At 38.9% G+C, this 14,711-nt stretch overlaps 1 protein-coding gene across 10 annotated transcripts in view; it reads right to left on the reverse strand.

Moving 5' to 3' along the window:
• sema5ba (sema domain, seven thrombospondin repeats (type 1 and type 1-like), transmembrane domain (TM) and short cytoplasmic domain, (semaphorin) 5Ba) overlaps nucleotides 1–14,711 on the reverse strand; it is a 186,938-nt gene that overhangs the window by 6,315 nt on the left and 165,912 nt on the right. For 9 of the 10 annotated variants that reach the window (XR_007898532.1, XM_051711049.1, XM_051711050.1 and 6 more), the window contains 5 exons: nucleotides 14,039–14,251; nucleotides 11,315–11,485; nucleotides 9,353–9,487; nucleotides 6,456–6,500; nucleotides 2,902–3,107 (listed from right to left, as the gene is read on the reverse strand). Coding sequence is in view for 9 of the 10 variants with exons in the window: in XM_051711049.1 (XP_051567009.1) it covers nucleotides 2,902–3,107; nucleotides 6,456–6,500; nucleotides 9,353–9,487; nucleotides 11,315–11,485; nucleotides 14,039–14,251 (770 nt within the window). In the remaining variant the exon portion in view is untranslated. The remainder of the gene's footprint in view (nucleotides 1–2,901; nucleotides 3,108–6,455; nucleotides 6,501–9,352; nucleotides 9,488–11,314; nucleotides 11,486–14,038; nucleotides 14,252–14,711) is intronic. The other variant, XM_051711056.1, reaches the window with a different exon arrangement.

Raw genomic sequence — 14,711 nt, forward strand, 5'->3', positions numbered from 1 at the left:
GCCCTGTGCGGAATCAGAATATTCATCCTGATTACGGTGTGGCTCTCAACGGATGCTTCTTCAAACACCCATCAGTCAGAGACCCTCTATGTGACACGATTAATATCACATAGCCGTCTGTGGACTGATGTGCCTTGGGATCTAGGGCTGAGGAATTTATCAAATATTCACAATATATTTGCAATGATTTTGCTGGAGATATGAAATTAAGCAACACAGTAAACAGTGTGATGGTTTTACTTTTAATGCATTTTTAATAGAGGTACCCAATATACTGACAGCTGATATATTATTGTTGGATACTGAAAAAAAAAAACAAATAAATAAATAAATAAATAAATACTATTATCGCTATTTTAAGTAATTTAATTAATTAGCTATGATTAAATGCAAGTAAAGTAACCGGTATCGGCCACGATGAGTTGTGAATTATTGGTTACCGTTATCGACCCAGGAATTTCATATCGGTGAATAACACATTTCTATGTTTCCTAAAGAGTGTGTCATTAGAACAGTTTCCATTAAGTTTTGCAATCCATTCTTGCCGACAATGGCTGTTTGACTGAAATGATGATTCCACTGATTAAAAAAAAAAAAAAATTGCTTTTTAAGCCATTTCAGTGGAAATACATTAGAGATACACAGTTGTACTCAAAAGTTTGCATACCCTTGGAGAATTGGTAATATATGTACCATTTTTAAAGAAAACATGAGTGAGCAGGCAAAACATTTATTTTATTTCTTATGGGATTCATATTCAACTGTAGGTTATAATAGAATGGCACAATCATAAAACAAAACATGGCAACAATGAAAAAATAATTAATACTGTGTATTGCCCCCTTTAGCATCAATGACAGCGTGCAGTCTTTTGTTATAGTTGTCTATGAGGCTCCAAATTCTTGCAGGTGGTATAGCTGCCCATTCATAGCTGCAAAATGCCTCCAGGTCATGCGAAGTCTTTGGTCGTTTGAGATCTCCCCAGAGTGGCTCGATGATATTAAGGTCAGGAGACTGTGATGACCACTCCAGAACCTTCACCTTTTTCTGCTGTAACCACTGGAGGGTCAACTTGGCCTTGTGCTTAGGGTTACTGTCATGCTGTAAAGTCCAAGAGTGTCCCATGCGCAGCTTTCGTGCAGAAGAATGCAAATTGTCTGCTAGTATTTTCTGAAAACATGCTGCATTGATTTTGCCATCAATTTTCACAAGATTCTCCATGCCTTTAGAGCTCACACACCCCCAAAACATCAGTGAGCCACCACCATGCTTCACAGTGGGGATGGTATTCTTTTCACTAAAGGCCTTGTTGACCCCTTTCCAAACATAGCACTTATGGTTGTGACCATAAAGCTCTATTTTGGTCTCGTCGCTCCAAATTACAGTGTGCCAGAAGCTGTGAGGCGTGTCAAGGTGTTGTCGGGCATATTGTAACCAGGCTTTTTTGTGGCATTGGCACAGTAAAGGCTTCTTTCTGGGTATGTTAAGGGTATGTAAACTTTTGATCAGAGCCATTTGGGTGATTTCTGTTATCATTATGATTTAAAAAGGAGCCAAACAACTGTGATGATAAATGGCTTCATATGATCAAAATCCTTAAATAAAAGACAGTTTTTTTGCATGATTAATCATATTTTCAAAATTTCACAATTTCTGCCAGGGTATGCAAACTTTTGAGCACAACTGTATATTGAATAAAGTCTAACTGCTGAAAAATATCAATATATATATATCTATATCTATATATATATATATATATATATATATATATATCTATATCTATATCTATATATATATATATATATATATATATATAGATAGATAGATAGATATAGATATATAATATTATTATTATTTTTTTTTTTTTTTTTTAAATCGCCCAGCCCTATTTGGAACCCACCGATACAGGCCTGAACATCAGCCTTTTGCAGTGGCCACTTTTTTCTTGAATAGATCCACTCACATTGAGTCCTGATTCTCGTAATGAGTTTAGAGTGAGTAGTGGGCATGCAGAAGATCGATTGAAAATGTGGCAAAAGGCTCGCGCAGGTGTCACCGCAAGGACATGAGGTGGAGGAAGAGCGATCCAAGCCAAACTAATTGGATGAGCTCGACGATCAGTCACAAGCAGCTGTGGGAGGCCGCTGAGTGGCTGCTTCTTAAAACAGGCTAATGGAGCTCATTAATAAAGACATGTACACCAGGAACAGCAAGCAGCCAGAAGAGGCGGCTAAACAAGCAGCCACGGGGAGAGAGAAACCAGCGGTAATCTCCAAACTATCAGTTATCCAGTGCTGCTCATTTTGGACATAACAAACAAGGGTCTATGCTGACAGAGTTTGGTTTCTCAACTGCTTACAACTTTTTCTGCTTTTTGAAAAAAAAAATATCACTAGCTCGTCTGTCATTTACATTGTAATTTGCGGTAAAACCAAGTGTTTGCATATGCTCATAAGTCATAAGACTAGAATAGCATCTGCGAGCTGATGGAATGTATTCAGTACTTATACAGGTGTTCATCAGAACACACATATTGTTTGCATCTTGTGACTATACTTTTGATTTTAAAATTAAAAAATTGGCCCCCCTCCACTTCCATTGTAAGAGCATCACAGTAAACCAGATTGTTGCTTTTTTTTTTCTTTTAGAAAAGGAGGGACAAGTCAAAATAAATTTTTGTGGTAAGTAACATTTTGCCACAAATTCTATCAATTGAGCTTCACTGGTATTGAACCCCTAATATTCCCTTAAAGAGAGCTGTTAAAGTACGACCTTGACAGAATGATGGAATTCACCCACTTCCTACTTTTTATTAAAAAAAAATAAAACATTAAGATAATAGCTTTCTAGGAACTGCTGTGGGACTGAAGTGGATGCGACAAACAGGGTGGCAGCACTGACCTTGAACTCCATGGGTGTGTATTTCTCATTCTTTGGTGTGGTGTTGCCCTTGTAGTTGAGGTGGTTGGGAGTGGTGGGGTGGATGACAGCAGACTCCTGCGAGGGCTTGTGGAACCGCTGGCAGTACACATACACTAGGAAGGACAGCAGACCCGCACCCAGGAAACATGACACACCGGTAGCTATCAGGTGCAGGAGAGTGAACCCTGAAGCAGCAAGAGAAGCCAGTGTTACAGTACCTATTTGTCTGTAAGTGACTGTAATATGTTGTCACTCTCAGCAAGACCTTTGACCAAATTAGCTTTTTTTGAATAATGAGAAATAGTCATCCTTGTCAGTGGAACTGGAATGATTTGGCACCATTGCGTCCTTCATCATTAGCTCTACATGTCCGTAGCCATCATTCAGCAGAAGGCAGGTGCTAGAGAGTGTCTGGCTGAATGATGTAGTGCCCAGGGACAGTGCTGTGATTAGCTAGACAGTGTGATGAACCAGGAGTCCTGCTGCCTGACTCGTAATGAGTGTGAATTGTGACAGAGCACAGTGAACGCCATACTCCCGCCCTACACTGCTCTAATTGGACAGTGCTCTCTCAAAAGACCACACTGATAAAATCATCTACTTAATCAGTTTTGTTCTCTTGTTTTCCAGAAAAATATCTAAACGTCCTTAAAACAAAATACATTTACTTGAAAAGCAAATCACATAAAATAATAAAGCTGGTTTGTGTAATTTTTTGATGTTACAATACTTTTTCCTATCCCAGGTAAATATGTAGCATCAATTATAAGCCATACGTAAATTAATTGTTACAACCTGTAAACATTGTGGCTCTGTGGTGCCATCAAGACATTGCTGTTTGAGCATTCTGACTCCAACAACCACTATGGTGGGTTTTGCACAGGACTCTGTTTGTTCGACCAGTGAAAGACAGGGAGTATTCAAGAAAGCTGTTTAAAAACAATCATTATAGTTCCATATAGTAGAACACAAATTACATACTTCAGACTTGTTTTCAGAGAAAACATCTTGAAACTAGATAGGTAAAGTTTGTCAAGACAAATGTTGATGTTGGCTTGACAAATCCTTGTCTGAAAGGATAAACAAGATTTGAAAACTTGAACTTCGATGGATATACAGACATTACAGTTAGACAAACAACCAGCTAGCTAGCTAGCTAGGGAGTGTGAGTGTGAGAGAGAGAGAGAGAGAGAGAGAGAGAGAGAGAGCAAGCAACTTAAAGCATATTAAATGCCTTTGTGGGTTTGCTTACATTTGAATTTTTGACAATTGGAGTTTGAATTAACAAGCATTTCGTTGGCCTGTTTGAACATTCCCTCAATGTAAATCTATGTTTTTTTTCTGATTTCTGATTGTCTGCTGTTCTTGAATTTTTAAAACGAAATCAATGCATGTTGACAGTTACAGTGGGCATGACGGCGCTGTGGCGGATGGAGACCGATTTGGAATGCCCAATTTCAAATGCGCTCTAAGTCCTCATGGTGGCGTAGTGACTCGCCTCAATCCGGGTTGCGGAGGACGAATCTCAGTTGCCTCCGTGTCTGAGACCGTCAATCCGCACATCTTATCATGTGGCTTGTTGATCGCGTTACCATGGAGACATAGCACATGTGGGGGCTTCACGCTATTCTCCGCGACATCCATGCACAACTCACCACACGCCCCACCGAGAGCGAGAACCACACATTATAGTGACCACAAGGAGGTTACCCCATGTGACTCTACCCTCCCTAGCAACCGGGCCAATTTGGTTGCTTAGGAGACCTGGCTGAAGTCACTCAGGACGCCCTGGATTCGAACTCGTGACTCCAGGGGTGGTAGTCAGCATCAATACTCGCTGAGCTACCCAGGCCCCCCTGGAGACGGAGATCATTGAATAAAAGGCTTGAATTTGGGTCTGTTCTTCATAGAAAGCAGTCTGAAGATTTGGATTATAGCTAACAAATGTATGGATTAATTTTATTGTTGTTTTATGGTGCTTTTTGTGGTTATTTTTTGTTTTTTGGCATATTCTGAAAACTCCTTTTGTGTCCCATGGCAAACAAAAATAAAATTAAATGTTTAATAAATGATTAAATGATTACAGAGTTTTTATTCTTTTTAACATTTTAAAGTTTAGTGTTGATTAAAGTGATATAATCCTTTAAAACATTGTGTAGGGCAGCAGAACTGAACGGAACCGTTAAAATGTCATATAATGTCAACTGCATTAAATAAATGTGATGGCATTTATCTAATCTCATTGGTTATAAATTAAATGTATTTAACTGATTAATTCTATGAATTGTTCAATATTAATCAATTCAAACAGTACACGTAAACATTTCTATACGTTTCAATAGGTGTTAATATGTAAAATGATGAAGTCTACATGCAGTCAATATGTCAATATTGTATGTTTCAGTGTCTATTCAAACGTAAGAGAATGTACGTTTGCTAGAACCAAACTTTATGTAAGAGTACATACCAGTTCTCATGAGATCACGTTGGAAGGTCTGTTTCAAGTTTGGTGGATGTAGTTTTAAAAGTTCTTAACAAATTCGCCACTCATTATTTTCACAAGCAAATGAGCTTACTATTCACTGCAAATGTTTGCAGAAGTTTGCAGCTCTTCACCGGTAGTGGTGAACCTGCAGCAAACCTTTGGTGACAATGAAGAGTTTGCCGCAAAGCTCATTTGCATGTGACAATAATGAGCAGCAAATTTGCAGCAAGTTTGCAACAACTTTAGATTTTTTGTATGGGAGGTGTTAGAGATAGAAATGTTGGTCTCGTTTTAGGGTCAAGCCAACATAATAAGGTTATTTTTCTTACCCCATTGGCACACAGCTTTTTTTTTTTAATATTTTTTTAATTTTTAAAAAAAACAAAATTTGCGAACTTTTTTACAATTTTGCTTTTCAAGTACATTCACCTTGTTTAAAGGATGTTTCAATATTTTTACTGGGAAACAACGGCAAAATACTGATAAAGAACTTTTATTAAAAAAATGTTTTTGCAGTTCACCACTGCTAGATAATTAGCATGGTAATTCGGGCTGCCACTTGGAGGACCACCAAGCTGGCACTGAGGTACCATCTCTGAGGGCAGCCATTGCCCGGTGTGGCATGGATCCGCAACCTAAAGAGCACCGCTGTGCCTCCTCACAAATATTTCACCTGAAGGTGTGTGCAGTGGAACGAGAGCAACGCTGCATGGGGGAGCGGCAGACGCTGCAGGGCACAACGCATGAAAAATCATGTCAGCTGAAGATCAGCAGTGTGAACCATGGAGTTCACCTACTTCTACCTCATACCTCACCTCTACTCTCTCCCATCACCCCATCCTGGCTCTTTACGCATCTTCCTGAGTTGTGGATGAAAAGGAGCTGACGTGAAACATTAAACAAAAAGCATATCGCTACATGTCTTCATGCAATCACAAGAGTGCACATGCGTAAGCGCACACTAGCATGCATCCACAGATCTGCCATGAACACGTTAAAAACACATTGGGGTTTCATCACCAGCAAATGCAGCTGTCAAGGCACTTACCTCCACACTGCTGGTTCTTGTCATAGCTAGACGCTGGGAGAATTGCTGTGGACAGAAAAGATACATAGTTAGGTGCTGTTCACAGAGGATGTCTTCTTGCATTTAAAAATAGGAAGATGAAGTACAGAGAAATGGAACAGATGACATTTTTAAAAGTTAAACTTCTTTTAACTTCACAGAGCATCTCAGAAATGTTCCTAGTATTAGAGGTTGAAAAACAGTGCGATTCATCACAATGGTAAAATATGTTAGAGCACTGGACATCAAGTGGCGACACAACACAGTACCAAATTTGTTTAGCATAAAAAATTTATAAAACATGGAAATGTATTAATATTTTTGTGAACTGCATAGGCCCAACAATATGCTAAAAATTATTCACATGACATAGACTGTATAGGAAAATATAAATTTTGTAAAGGCATATGCAGTAAAAGTGTTAACTACCTGTGAAGCCATTTTTATTGTAATCTGTGTTTTGTAATGTAGTCAGATAGATGCAAGAACATGTCCTGTGTGAATGGCCCCTTACACACCACCTTGTTTTGGCTCCATTTTATGGAGCCAAAACCTAAAATCACTGCCCATCTTATCACACTCTGCTCTCTCCTTGCAAAAGCAACCTTTCTGGAACTGAGACAATTCAAAGAGCTGTACATCAGAGCTGTGAGGAGATGGTCTCCTGTTTTATACCTTAGGGATCTGCAGGGCAGCAGTGAATGATAAAGTACAGGTGTCAGCTGAGGTGCATGAAAGTGATAAAATTATTACTGCCTTGCTTCCATTAAGTATTCAAATACCCCAAGTATTCAGGAATTAATGTCTTGATGAATTTGCACTCACGGAAATGTCCATAAAACCAACTGCATGGCTAAACTAGCTTTATATGCATGTTTAGAGACAGGGTTATTATAATTTCTGTTTTATTTTCAATTTGACCTTTCAATTTAGTTTATTTTTCACTCTATGACTGTTAAGTTTTAGTTTATTTTTATTGTTTCCTAGTTTAAGTTTAGTTTTTTACATATACATTTTTTTCAGTTGATATGTTTTCAGTAGGTTTTATTTATAAAATTAATTAATTTTATTAGCTTAATTTTATTATTGTTTATTTTAGTAGCGTTTTCTAGTTTCATTTAGATTTGTTTTTTTTAGTACTTTTTTTTTCTTCAGTATGTTTTCAGTAAAAAAATTTTTTTATTTATTTTAATTTTATTATTTAATGCCAGTCAAAGTTAACATGTTACCATAAAAAACAGGGGCATGACCACAGGTAGGGCAGAGTGGGCAGCCGCCCTAGGGCCTGGGGTGAGAGGGGGCCCACGACAGTCAACCAAAAGGAACTATAAAAATGACAGCAGGCCTGAAGGGTGATGAAAAATGGTCGAGGACCCCGAAGGAAGACGCCCGACAGGTTCTTTGCACTGGGGCCCGTACAATCCAAGTTACGCCACTGCTTAAGGCCATCTAGTTGTAAAAGGTTTCAAATTTTATACGGTCTTAAACTAAAATTTATTCATGCTCATTTTAGTTTAGTTAGTTTTGGAGTAACAAAAATGCATGTTAGTGTAGCTTCAGTTTTTCCCAATTCGGTTAGTTTTTTTTATTATTCATTAAAGGAAATGTTTCAATTTAGTTTTCGTTAATGATCATAACACTGTTTAGAGTAAATATTCCATTTTGGTTGAAGTTAATGAGGTGCATTTCAATGGGAATGCCATTTCTCACAGCTGCAATAGAGTTTAAGGTGCTATAATACCACCCCTAGTCTAGTTTTTAAGGATCTATCTCAAATCTATACATAGAGTGCAGATGGATGCAGAGGGGGAGGGTGGAATGTTCTGATTGAGGTGCACAATTCTCCTTGATCTCCTCATCGTCTGAGACACCTTAGGATTTGGAGCCTGTTTCCCAAAATGAGCGAAATTTGATGCGAGACTGCCTTGTGGCATAACATTAATATTAATTAGAGTGCCTGATTCACTTGGTATTCCGTTCTGATAACTCGTGTTCTCGCAGGCTGGGAGCATTCAGTTCTTCACTTTAAACACTTCCACTCCACCATACGGAGTAATGAATAACTGCCAGTACACATATTACATTCAATTTATTAAAACAACAACAGGTCTGACATGGATTAAAAGTGCATGTTTATTTAATAATAGAAACATTGCAACTGGAAAATGCTTTGCTTCATGATGGAATATTCAGACAGGGATTATATATATATACAGTTTGTGTGTGAGTGTGTGAATGGGAGTTCGCACAAACAGCAATCTGCAGTGACAAAGCGACCTGAAGTTATTGATTTTCAGTGCTGATATCCAGCTACATGAGCAACACAGAACATTGGCTATGTGATGTAGGCATGTCTACGTTTATGCAAATGAGCAGTGATGCAGTGACAACCAATAGGTAAGAAACTTGATCCGACACCTGTGAGATACTGTAGTTGAGTGTAGTCAAGACTGAGGAAAAGTTAAGCTACTGTGTGATTTTACAGTACTATAATTTTTCTTTGCCCACATACAGGATATAATAAAAAGTGATGCATTGAAAATCATGTCAGAAATGTTGGCATTCTGAGAGTTTGATTCATGCTTGAATTATTATTCATCTTCTTGATAAGATGTATTATTGCTGCAAATTAAATGCAAACACTTCATAATGTTATTTTTTCACAGTAGGAAAACAAATCTTCTGTCAAAATAGAACATCTTATTTTTACTGACTATACTCTGTATTCTATATCTGAATATATCTCAAAAGTTATGGCTAGTTACACAGCACACTAATAAGGTTAGGGCATCTAGCAGCAGAAACGCCTACTAGCAACCGGAACAGTTGCTGTATGTGTGAACGAGCCATGAGAGTGTGTCTACATAGCTCTCTCTCACCTGGGATCTCATTGCAGTCTCGGTGTTGAGTGCTGTTTCCCAAACATGGCGTGGCTTGAACCCCACACTTTCGACTGCGTAGCTGCAGGCCAGAGTCATCACATTCAGACCACACTGACCAGGCCAACCACCCACCTACACACAGAAACGGTCACAAACACAAACTAATCTGAGCACTGCCGACTCAACGGCCCACCCACGCACATGAAACAAACACCACACTTAGACACACAGGGAGGCAAAAATAATCACAGCCTTGCAAAGCAGACACTTTCAGAGCAAGTGTACCACGTATTTCACTTTGATTCAAAATGTATTGGTTTGCTGGGAAAATCCAATCTACAAACATGCGTATTCCTTTCATGTTTCAGCTTTTTAGATGCTTGTCTAGACCATATTCAATCTTACAGTTCTCTCAGAGCTTAACAAGAATTTTTCATTCATAAAGGGGCCCGACAGGCAACGAATGTGAGTCTAAGATCCAAAAGACTTTATTATCAGTAGCAACAAGTCCCAGTGCATATCTTGCCATATTGGAAATTCAAGCACAAACATTATGTAAGGCAACCGAAACAACTGATACATCTATCTTGATTTATTTTACTTAAGCAACTTCTGGCTCAACCAGTGGCATCACTTTGGGGTGGGACTACAGGTATCTGTTTGTCTGAATGGTAGTAGACAAGAGGCTGAGCAGAAGTGTTTAAAAACAATCATAACAACAATTTGGGAAGCACACAGGAGACTTGAATCACAAATTCCAATACACTGCAAAAAAAACACTTTCTTAGAATATTTTTGTCTTATTTTCTGTTAAACAAAAAGTCTTTTTTTCAGATAAATAAATAAAAATTCTTGTGGAGGGTTAATGCTTACAACAAGAAATTATATACACTGGCGCCAAAAGTTTGGAATAATGTACAGATTTTGCACTTATGGAAAGAAATTGGTACTTTTATTCAACAAAGTGGCATTCAACTGATCACAATGTATAGTCAGGACATTAATAATGTTACTATTACTATTACAATTTGAAAAAAATGTTCAGAACTTCTTAAACTATTTTAAGTCAATGGCAATATGGGAGTCGCACAGTATTTGTTGAAGCTGCAGGGCTTTTTGGGGAAAAATTGCAATTCATGTATGTGATTCACAGATTGCCGCCCTTTATAAATATTTGAGTTTAGTCTTATAGCAACAGCTGATTTTTGAAAGGGAGAGACTGAGGCAATGGCTGTACACAGCATACAACAGATTGTGACAACAGAGCTTTGCAGTGCCACAGTCTGCACACAGACGCTTATACTTCCATATGCACACAGCTCACATAAGGTACCATCTGTAGCCTGGAGGACCCCAGAAGCCCTTCTCTGTCTCTGAGGAATTAGTTTATGGTGTATAGAGAGTGACTGACAGGTTTGAAACCATGCAGTAATGATCAGTTAGTCTGTGCCACACCAGTGTTGAGAACTGCATGTTTCTGAATGTTGGGTGTTGATGGATATATGACAGTATCTTGTGCATACAGACAGAGATAGAGTTGGGTCTCATTTACTAATAGCTGTGTACAAGTGGCATGCTTATGTGCACATAAAAGGTTCTCGAGCAAAATGTATGGCCTATTCACAACAGGTGCGTGTGGACATATTCAGGATATTTGTTCTTACCATCAGTCTAATATTGATGAATCTGAATAGTTCTATATAAGCGAGCACATGCCTGCAATTAGTAATGTATTTAAAAAAACACACCCAGACTTTGTGTAATGTCTCCAGTACAGCCATTCACCACACTCTACAAACATACAGTATCCCAAAATTTTTTGCCTTAACATATTCCATTTTGCATACACACGGTTAGTGAATGAGACCCATTGTATGTTTTTAGGACCATATTTGAAAGTGATACAACACTAAAACATAATTTTTTCCATCCGTGGTCCTGGATTCGAGTTGATCTTACCATCACAGGTGTGCGTGTTGCAAAGCGCCTCCTCTGTATGCAGGCCGATGCAGATGTCCCCTCCATTGGCAGGGGTGGGGTTGGTGCATGTGCGCGTTCGTTGGTAGTGCCCGCCTCCACAGTGGACTGAACATTGTGACCATGATGACCAGCAAGACCAGGCGCCATTAACTGCACAAACCAAACACAAACAAACAAATACGACATACAAAGACAAACACAAAACAATCAGGCAAGCAGGGGAGCACAATCATACAAGCATCAGATAAGCGAATGCAGCACAAACGACGATGCAAACATGACGTACAAACACAAACAGCATCAATCAAACAGGCAAACACAAAATGAACCAAAACAGGGACATGATTGGAAATTCTCGCAAGGCAGACAAGGCAAGCAAACATCTGTTATGGGATGTGATGGAGATCCAACGTTCGAGACACTGAGCTTCAAACAGCTTTATTAGACCCATTTACTGTAGCTCCTTTCCTAACACATGAGACTTGTTGTTACAGCAAAGGCCAGCTGTTCGCTCCCTTGCTTTCCTTGCTAAAAAGACCAGCTTGAACTTCCATGCTGTTCTAAGCTGGGTTTGTGATTGTTAGTGCTGGTTTGATGCTGACATAGCTGGTGGACGAGCATTTCCTTCCTTTTCACCAGCAAAACTTCCATTTCAAAAAGTTGGAAAAGCTGGTTGACCAATGTGGTCAATGTTGAAACTGTTTAAGCAACAGGTCTAGCTGGTTAAGCTAGTTAAATAGCCTAGTGCTATTTAATAGTTTGAATCAGTCTGTGCTGGTTAGCTGATCTCAGTTTGTCTTCCAGCCTGGTCAGGCTTGGTTAGTTTTAAAAGGGTTTTTGGGTACTTTAAAGCTGGTCAGGCTAAGAGACTAACATGCTGACCAGATAAACCAGCTGGTCACCAGCTTGAATAGCCTGGGAGACTAGCTAGATCAGTTTGGCCAGGCTGGAAGACCAGCTTAAATCAGCTAAAACCAGCTAACACCAGCAAACTATCTAAGGCTGGTTTAAAATGTTTATTTTTTATTCTTTTTCAGTAGGTACGCCAGCATTCAAAACAACATGTGCTGGTTTGCCAGCAAAGTTTTTTTTAACAGGGTTGTTTACACTGACCAGGATAAAAAGCTTTGCTGTTGAATTTCCTGACACCATCCTCTCTGCAGAATGTCTCATCAGACTGATTTTGAAGAGGGTTAGGGTTGGCTCTGTCTCCACAAAGCACTGTTTAACTCCAGTGGATTAGCATGTGAGTACTGGGGCATGACTGAACTTTGAAGGCAGACCAATTGCAATCACATTGGGTCCAGCTACTTGTCGGGTGGTGGACTGGGGTCAAAATTATGATTAAAATGGTTGCAGATGTGGCTGATGTAAGAGATGTGGTTTAATCCATGCCCATGCCCATCCCCCCCCCCCCCCCCATTATTTTTCTCCCTTTCTGTTTAAGTGGGAAAAAGGCAAAGCGAATGCTTTGGCCGAAGGTAATCTGTTACACTCTCAAAGAGATTAAAGCGAACATTGCATTGGCAAGTGACATGTCTAAAGAAACTCATAACTTTCTGTTGAGAACTTTCAAGGTGATTGTTCATATTTATGTCTGTATGTGATCCTTTAAAGGTGAAGTGTGTAATTTTTGATGACACTTTCTCAAATCTCAGTTTAACGTGCAGAGATAACTATACTGCAAGTAAGCCATATGTACATTTTTGTTCACCAGAAGAGTGTAAACACGGGCACAGTTTTTTTGGAGACTTTTGGGTGTGGGCTCTTTTGAATTGGACCACTAAGAAACCACTTAGCAACAACCTAGCAAATCAAATAGTAATGCCCTGGTACCCAACCAAAATACTCTAGCAATGTGGCAGCGAATTTTGTCAAGCATCTCTCACACTTTTTACAAAAAATTTAAAGATTACGTTATTTTTGCAATTCAGTTTAATGCCACTACATTACACACTTCAAAGTAGGCAAACACCATTGACTGGTGCTAACTGGAAATATCATTCTGAGATCTTGTGATTTCTTAAACAGGAAAGAGTTTTTGGTTTAACCTTGAGATCAAATTTGTTTGGAATCATGGTGAAACCTCTTCATTTGAACACAGCAGGTCCCTATGGGGCTTCTCAGCTCTCCATTAGCTAATGAAATCAGCAATACACTTCACACAGACTAATGGACGCAAAGGCTTTCCCGTCACGATGAGCAGCTACCTTGATTATGAGCATATGTTGGTATGTGTGAGTCTATTCATGCGAGTATTTGTGCGTCTGGGATTTTCAACTGTGGATCTTTAAAGGTACTGCAGGGGGTCCGTGTACTAATATGTACAACACATAGTATTTTATGTATACTGTATATTTCTAAATAAACTGTATTAGTAAATGCTGTTTCTAAATTTCTAAAGTTGTTCTATAGTTTTTTTTTAATGTATTTAAAAACAACAACAACCTTTTATATAATCTTTGATGATACGATTGCTTCTATAGAGTGTAAAACCATAAATAAAACTCTGAAGCACTATGAATTAAGGATATGATGTAATAATATTTAATAATACTAGGGGTCCCTGGGTTGACAGAGTCTGTGTAGGTGGTGTCTATGGGTCAGAAAAGGCTGACAAACCCTTAACTATGAGAATGTGCATCTGCTTGTGTTTACAATCTTATTTTTTTCTGTATGTGAGTCTATATTAGCATGTGTTACCTGGACAGGGCTGAGGATTGCAGTCCTGGTATTCTGCTGGAGAGCCCCGGCAAGCGGTGGGAGCACTTTTGCCCTCTGCGCTGGTGCAGGTGCGTTTGCGAGTGCGGTAGCCATTGGCACAATCCTGAGTGCAAGTTGACCACATCTCCCAGGATGACCACCCAGAGCCAGTTAGTCGAACACCAGGCATCCTGAGAAGCTCCTCAACCATAGCTGCAAACACATACAATTCACATATTACTGTGACATGTTACAGCACACAGTCTGTTACTTGACCATCTAATGCCTAATGCACACATAAACCAAAAGAGCTGGGTAAAAATGGGCAGTTCCAGTATAATTGGCTGGATTTATTCAACTTTGGTAGTCAGAGTGCACCAGTCCATCTGGAAAAAAAGTTGTGATTAGTTAATGGATTTGCAAAAGACTGCCATGTTTGTTGCATAAAATCTCTGAAAGATAGTCAGTTTTGTCATAGGCACTTAGTAGCTAATAAACAAAATATCTCCAAGCAGAACTATATATTCTGTAGTAATATCTTTGAAATAATTCCCACTTATTACTTACATTTTCACCAGTTTCTTTGTTGTTTTTTTAGTATAGTCAGGCACAGACCAACACTGCTGTGCCATTTGAAAGAGTTTTTTTCCACGCTGGTCTATTGTTGTGATAT

This window comes from Myxocyprinus asiaticus, chromosome 11 (assembly GCF_019703515.2).
Source record: "Myxocyprinus asiaticus isolate MX2 ecotype Aquarium Trade chromosome 11, UBuf_Myxa_2, whole genome shotgun sequence".
Classification (NCBI taxonomy): domain Eukaryota; kingdom Metazoa; phylum Chordata; class Actinopteri; order Cypriniformes; family Catostomidae; genus Myxocyprinus; species Myxocyprinus asiaticus.